The sequence below is a fragment of the Perognathus longimembris genome, chromosome 1 (genome assembly GCF_023159225.1).
Source record: "Perognathus longimembris pacificus isolate PPM17 chromosome 1, ASM2315922v1, whole genome shotgun sequence".
NCBI classification, from domain to species: Eukaryota; Metazoa; Chordata; class Mammalia; order Rodentia; family Heteromyidae; genus Perognathus; species Perognathus longimembris.
The window spans coordinates 158,226,899-158,233,606 of record NC_063161.1 but is presented as its reverse complement, the minus strand read 5'-3'; the positions used below and the strand labels follow the sequence as shown (position 1 = coordinate 158,233,606).

The 6,708-nt window shown below is 63.2% G+C and overlaps 1 protein-coding gene across 1 annotated transcript in view; it reads right to left on the bottom strand.

Annotated features, from left to right (window-relative positions):
• Nucleotides 1-2,858: 2,858 nt before the first annotated feature.
• The window catches only part of Lamc3 (laminin subunit gamma 3), a 40,316-nt gene continuing 36,466 nt past the window's right edge, over nucleotides 2,859-6,708 (bottom strand). Inside the window, 5 exon segments of the mRNA XM_048348725.1 lie at nucleotides 2,859-3,130; nucleotides 3,548-3,647; nucleotides 3,753-3,899; nucleotides 5,574-5,773; nucleotides 6,423-6,525. Coding sequence (XP_048204682.1) covers nucleotides 2,880-3,130; nucleotides 3,548-3,647; nucleotides 3,753-3,899; nucleotides 5,574-5,773; nucleotides 6,423-6,525 — 801 coding nt within the window. The 3' untranslated portion in view covers nucleotides 2,859-2,879.

Below are 6,708 nucleotides of genomic sequence, written 5' to 3'. Positions count from 1 at the left end.
GGGAGAGGGATGGAAGTGGCCAGGCTGCCCCAGGGAGGAGCTCAGGTCAGCCCAGACATTCAGGGGACAGACTCGGGCTCCCCAGCACAACCCCTGCCCGCCAGCTCCTGCACCTCACGCTCCTCCCCAGCTGCACCCCGAAGGTTTGCACCCGGCCAAGCCTTGAGCAAGACGCCTGCGTCATGGGAGCCTCAGCCTCCAACTCCGCAGAATGGGGGAGATGAGACTTTCCGGAAAATAGGTGCTAAAAAGGCCTGCCTTTGCGGGGTGCCAGCCACTCGACTCACGCCTGTGGTCCCTGAGACTCCAAAGGCTGAGAGCCAAGCCAGCCCCAGCGGGAAGGCCTGTGAGATTCTTATTCCAATTAATCACTAAAAAATCAGGAAGTGGAGCAGTGACTCAGGCGGCAGAGCATTACCCCTAAACAACAGAGGCGTTCGAGCCCCAGGGCCAGCACAGAAACACAGCAGAAACAACCACCACAAAAACAAGTGACCACCGCTCCCTGGGTGGTTTAAGCAGACGCCGCATTCGTGGAGGGGAGAAGGGCTGCCCCAAGGGCTTGCACCCGGAGGCCAAGGACCAGCGCCCACTCAGCGAGGGGTGCATCTCTTAGTGCACCTCCTGTTGCCCTGGCTGGCTGGCTGGCTGGCCCAGGACACCCCCACCTTCCATTGCTCTGCTGCTTAGGCTGCATGGCTTGCCAGATGTTCAGCAGCTGCCACCTTCCACCTCTGGCTGAGGAGTGTGGGTCTCCTCAGGCAACGGGCGTGATCGAACCCTTGCGTCAAGTGTCAGGCCTGAGGCTCATCACTGAGGAATGGGGAGGGAGGGAGTCTCCACCCCACCCCCCCACACACACACCCCAAGGACTGGGCTGGGACCGAGCTGCACTCAACTAACTCCTGCTGAAAGCAAAGGACCCACAGCAGAATGTTGGCCAGCAGGAAAATGATGGGTCAGAGCTGAGGGCGGTGTGTGTGTGTGTGTGTGTGTGTGTGTGTGTGTGTGTGTGTGTGTGTGGTCTCACAGCAGATCCTGTCCTAGAAGTCTTGGAGGAACAGGGTGTCTGTCTCGAGGACCTCCGGGGGCTCATGCTGAGCGCCTGGAATCCTAGCTACTCAGGAGGCTGAGAATGGAAAGTTATGGTTCAAACTCAGCCAGAGCAGGAATGTCCATGAGACTCTTATCTCCAGTGAACCAACAAAAGGCTTGAAGGGCAAGTGTGGCTCAAGTCGGAAAGCACTTCCAGCCTTGAGAGAAAGGGCTAAGGAACAGTATTCAGGCCCTGAGTTCGAATTCTAGCATAGACTGGAGCACACACACAGCATCCTACCTCCTTAAAAACCACTTCTACGGGACCCCCGCCTCCCCATGAAGCAACTGCCTCCTGTCTTCACCCTTTCCCCCTTCACCCTAAGAATCTACCCAGCGGCTCCCATTCGTCTCTCCTCCGAGCACTGTCCTCTACCGGTGGGCAGGGGAGGCAAAGGTCACTCTGGTCTTAGGACCTGGGACCCAAAGATGCACACCGTCCTGAGCCGGGCTGGGCGCGACCTTCCCGGGGCAGCTGGAAACCGCCCGGGCGTCCAGGGGGCCTCTTGCGTTGGATCTGATGACGCTCGAGCCCAGGGCCCCAGGGCCGGGGAGCCGCCCAGCCCAGAGGCTCCAGCTTGGGCCCCAGGCTGTCTCCAAGCCCTGGCGACCTTTCCCAGGCTTCCACGAGACCCCAACCAGCTCCCCTCCTTCTGTGCTTAAACAAACCGCCCCACGAAGTGTTTGGCCTGGTGGCTGGGTCCAGACAGAAGACGCTCCACCATCCGCCCTCCAAGCGTCTCCTGTGCGGGCCGGGCCCGCCGCCAGCCCTCTTGGCTGAGCTGTCCCCTCTGCTGTGTCCCCTCAGGGCCCGTCCCCGGACCGCCCCGTCGGACCCATCCCTCCCCGTTTCCCGTGCACCGCCACACACTGCGCTTCTGTTTCTACCTCACTCTACAGCACAGGCTGTCCTCAGAGCCGCCCCCCCCCCCGCCCCCCCCATATCTGCGTGCTTCGGCCTCCTGACCGACGGCTGGAGTTCCGGACCTAAAGCACCACGCGCGCCAGGCTTTGGTCACTGTGTCCTGCCTCGGCGTCCCCACCCTGCGCCGGAGGCAGGTCGGAGGGGTCACTTGCTCGCCGGGTCCCCTCTAAGTGGCGCCCCCACCCCCACCCCACCGTGCCCACAGCCAGGGCGCCGGCCGCCCAGAGCTGCGAAGGATCAGACATACCGCCCGGCCCAGAAAGGAAGCCTTTATTCCTCCTCACCGCCCGTCCTCCCCTCCCCCTTCCCTCCCCCCCTCCCCCCGGCTGACGGCACGGCCAACGGGGAGGGCAGCCAGGCTCGCACGGCCTCGGGGCTCCTTCATGGCAGGCGAGGCGGCAGGGCCAGCCGGGGACGTGTCCATCAAAGGCTAACTGGGTCATCAGGCGTGCTTCTGGATGCTTCCGGCGGGACCCATGACCCAGGCCCCTTCGGCCCCTCGAGGGCCCGGCTTCTTGGCGCAGATCACGGGACGGAAGGGGCCTGGGGCCGGGGCAGAAGCTGCTTCAGTGAGCCGGTCTCCTGCACACGGCTCCCGCGAAGAACGTCGGGAAAGAAGACGCCCCGGGCAGAGGCGGGCCTGGCCCTGCCGGCCTAGCAGGCCTGCCGTGGCCACCGGAGCCCCGGAGCCCCACAGGCGTGTGTGGTGGTGACGCAGAGCGCACCCCCCCCCCCCAGGGCTGCACACGCGGGGCAGCCAGGCCTGTCCGCACCCGGGCCCGCGGCTGCAGCTCTGACGGGGCCGGGCGCCGAGTCCACGCACCCGGCGGAGGAGCGGGTGCGAGGGGCCCGGGGCCCCTCACCGCCGGCTGGGGCAGGGCTCGGGCAGGCTGTGCAGAATGGCCTCCAGGTTCCGCTTGTCAGCCCGGACCTCGGCCAGGTCACTTTCGAAGCCCTGGATCTGCAGCTCTTGCTGCTCAGACTCCTGCTCCAGCTGCCTCAGTTTCCCCTGCAGGGCCCCTCGGGAGCCCAGCCGCTGCCTCAGGCTGGCAAGCGCCTGCTGGGTCTCATTCAAGGCCTGGGCAGGGGCTTGGTCGGTGTCCAGTGACCCTGCAGGGGGCACAAACGGCCTCAGGTGAAGCCGAGCTCAGCCCGGCCGGGCGCCGGCTCACACCTGCCGTCCATGCTACCCAGGAGGCTCAGATCTGAGGATCGCGGTTCAAAGCCAGCGCAGGCAGGAAAGTCTGTGAGTCTCTTGTCTCCAGTGAACCCAAGTGGAGCTGTGGCTCGAGCACTAGAGCGCTAGCCCGGAGTGAAAGAGCTCGGCGACGAGTTCAAGCCCCAGCCAGTACCAGCACAGACAGACGTTGCTGCAAGGGAACCGATTCCAGATGCAGCCTGCTCTGCCCAGGGTCTGGCTCTGCGCTGGCTCCTGCTTGACCATCCTAGGATGGGTAGGCAGCCACGGATATGGACGGAGAAGGGGACCCCAGGGACGCGGAGTCCGGGCCCGGGGCTCAGCCTCACCCAGCCTGGCCAGCAGCTCGGACAAGGCCTCGATGTCCTTCTCCAGGGTGACGCGCGATGCCCGGATGTGCCGCTCCACGGAGCTCAGCCCTGCGCTCACCTGGGGGGCGGGGAGGGGGGGAGGGGCGGCTTGAGCGGCGCCCCCTCCCCCCCACCCCGGCTGCCAGGCACAGGGGCCGCCGGCACGAGGCCCCGGCACACCGACCTGCTCAGTGGCCTCCAGCTCCCGTCGACGAGCCCCGGAGACGCTCAGCAGCCGGGAGGCCTGCTGGAGCGTGGCCTGCGCCCGACTGGCCAGCCGGCTGGCACGGCGGTGCCCCTGCTTCCCCGCCCGCAGCGAGGCCTTGGAGAGCTGAGGAGAGAGAGAGCAGAGCGAGTCCTTCTGCAGGGACGGCGCCACTCAAGGCAGCAACGGCCAGCCGTCATTCTCATGTACAATAAACACGTCCTGGGCGTAAATCTGGAAAGGACTCGTCATTTCCACAGAGGAGAAACTCTACTACTTCTGCAGATGGGGAGGAGACAGAGGCACGAGGGCGCGGAAGAGTGTCTAAGTGGCGGGACAAGAAATCAAGCCCAGGGTCTCTTCAAATCTTGCCATTTGGCTGGGTGCTGCCAGTTCACGCCTTTAATCCCAGCTGCTCAGGATGCTGGGATCTGCAGAGGATTGTGCTTTGAAGTCAGCCCAAGTAGGAAAGTTCTATGAGACTCTTTTTTTGGTAAGTCACGGGGCTTGAACTCAGCGCCTAGGTGCTATCCCCAAGCTTTTTTTTGCTCGAGGCTGGCGCTCTACCACTTTGAACCACAGCTCGACTTCCAGTTTTCTGGTGGTTAATCGGAGATACAAGTCTCATGGATTTTCCTGTCCAGGCAGGCTTTGAACCGTGATCCTCAGATCTCAGCCTCCCGAAGAGCCAGAATTATAAGCATGAGCCACCAGTGCCCAGCCCTAGCAAGCTTTTATCTCCAATTAATCAGCAAAAAGCTAGAAGTGGAGCCTTGAAGGGTAAAGCTAAGACACTGACACCCCAGCTCTGAGTTTAAGCCTTAATATTCTCTCTCTCTCTCTCTCTCTCTCTCTCTCTCTCTCTCTCTCTCTCTCTCACACACACACACACCCTATTCAAAAATCTAGGCAAGCATAAAGGCAATTCACATGGGGTGAAAGTAACACAGGCAGCAACTGGAGAGATAGAATTTGACTCCAATTAAAGAAAAGCCTGGCCTGGACACAGAGGCTCATGCCTGCCACCCCAGCTACAAGGGAGGCAGAGGTACAGTCTGAGGCTGGCCCAGACCAAGAAAAAGCAAGGCCCTGTCTGAAAATAACCTACAAGTAAAAGGGGCTGGAGGTGGGGTTCAAGTGGCAGAGTACCTGCCTGGCAAGTGTAGGGCCCTAACTTCAAAGCCCAGTACCATGAAAGGAGAGAGGAGGGGAAAGAAGGAAAGAGAGGATGGAAAGAAGGAAAGAGAGGATGGAGAGAGGAAGGAAGAAAAGAAGGCAGGGAGGGAGAGAAGAAAGGAAGGAGGGAGGGAGGGGAAGAAGGGAGGGAGGAGAAGAAAAGAAAAAAGACTATTAGGCTTGGGGTTGGGAATATAGCCTGGTGGTAGAGAGCCTGCCTATCATGCATGAAGCCCTGGGTTCGACTCCTCAGCACCACATATATAGAAAAGGCCACAAGCAGCGCTGTGGCTCAAGAGGTAGAGTGGTAGTCTTGAGCAGAAAGAAGCCAGGGACAGTGCTCAGGCCCTGAGTTCAAGCCCCAGGACTGGCAAAAAAAAAAAAAAAAAAGACCAGAAGTTTATGTACAACTAATGTAAGCAAAAGAAAAGAAGGAAGGAAGGAAGGAAGGAAGGAAGGAAGGAAGGAAGGAAGGTTGGTTGGTTCTGGTAACGGTAAGACATGGGCTGTGCCCAAGTGCCCACCGTGTTCTATGGGGCCAGCAGTGACACCTGGCAGTTGGCCCTGGTCACTGGGTGGGGGCAGACCCCAGGGGTCCCTCCGTGGGCCTGGAAGGCCTCTGACCTTGGCATTGTCCTTGGCCAGCAGCTCGGCTTCTCGGCTCTTCTTCCTGGCGCCGGAGGAGAGCGCCGCCGCGTTTCCCAGCATCCTCTCGGCCTGCCGGGTCTTCTCGGCGGTGTGTGCGAGGAGCCCGCCCCGCACGGCCCCGGCTCTCCTCCGCAGCGCCGCGCGGTCCTCGGGCTGAGGAAACTGCAGCTTCATGCCTGCAACGCCACCCACACAACGGCGCCGCCGCTGCTCGGTGCAGTCCACGCGCGCGCACGCGTGACAGCGCGGCCAGGCCCTGCGAGGCGCCCCACGCCGCCGCCGGAGGCCCTGCCCCCCTGCTCTCATCACGGGAAGCTTCCCGCGGGGCCCTGCACTGCGGCTGGGGGCTCCCAGCTGCCTGGGGCTGGGGAGGGAGGGGGGTCCACAGAGCAGCGTGACCTTGGAGGTTGTGGCCCCGTGGTCAGGGGCCACAGAGAAAGACAGCAGAAAGCCGCAGGAGCCCACCGCGCATTGGGATTCCCCGAATCCCCCCAATTCCCGACCCCCCCAGCTCTGCAGCCCCCAGCTGGGACCCACTGGGCCACACTGGGAATCCCCTGGCTCAGCTCGGCGTGCCTGCCTGTGAAGTGGGGGCCCGTAGCGCCCTCTTCCTGAAGCTCTACACGCCCCGGGTTCGGAGCCCCGGCCGGCAGCACTGCGGGTTATCTTCCCAGGTCCCCAGCAGATCTGCACGGGGTCTGGCGGTGCCAGGGGGTGGGGGGGCCAGTCCCCCCAACGTGGCTTGGGACTTTGAGCCCTCGAGCCGGGGCGAGTCAGTCGGGTGGCAGCCCACACACGGCCCAGAGCCCGGCGGAGCACCGGTACCTTCCAGGTCAGCCCGCAGGGTCTCGGCTCCCGTGACGGTCACCGCGGCAGCCTGGGCGGCGGAGGACGCCCGGCTCAGGGCGGCCGTGGCCTCCTGGCGCAGCTGGAGGGAAGCACGCGGGGCCGGTTACCGGGGGCGCCGGGAGCGTTTCACTACACGGGTGCAAATCCCCGACTCTGCCGAGAAGACCCATCCCACAGACACGCGGGGGCGACGGGAGCCGCGGGCACCGCCCAGGCCAGCCTGGCCGCTCCGCGGGGGACAGCGGCCCCCGGGCTGCTGGTG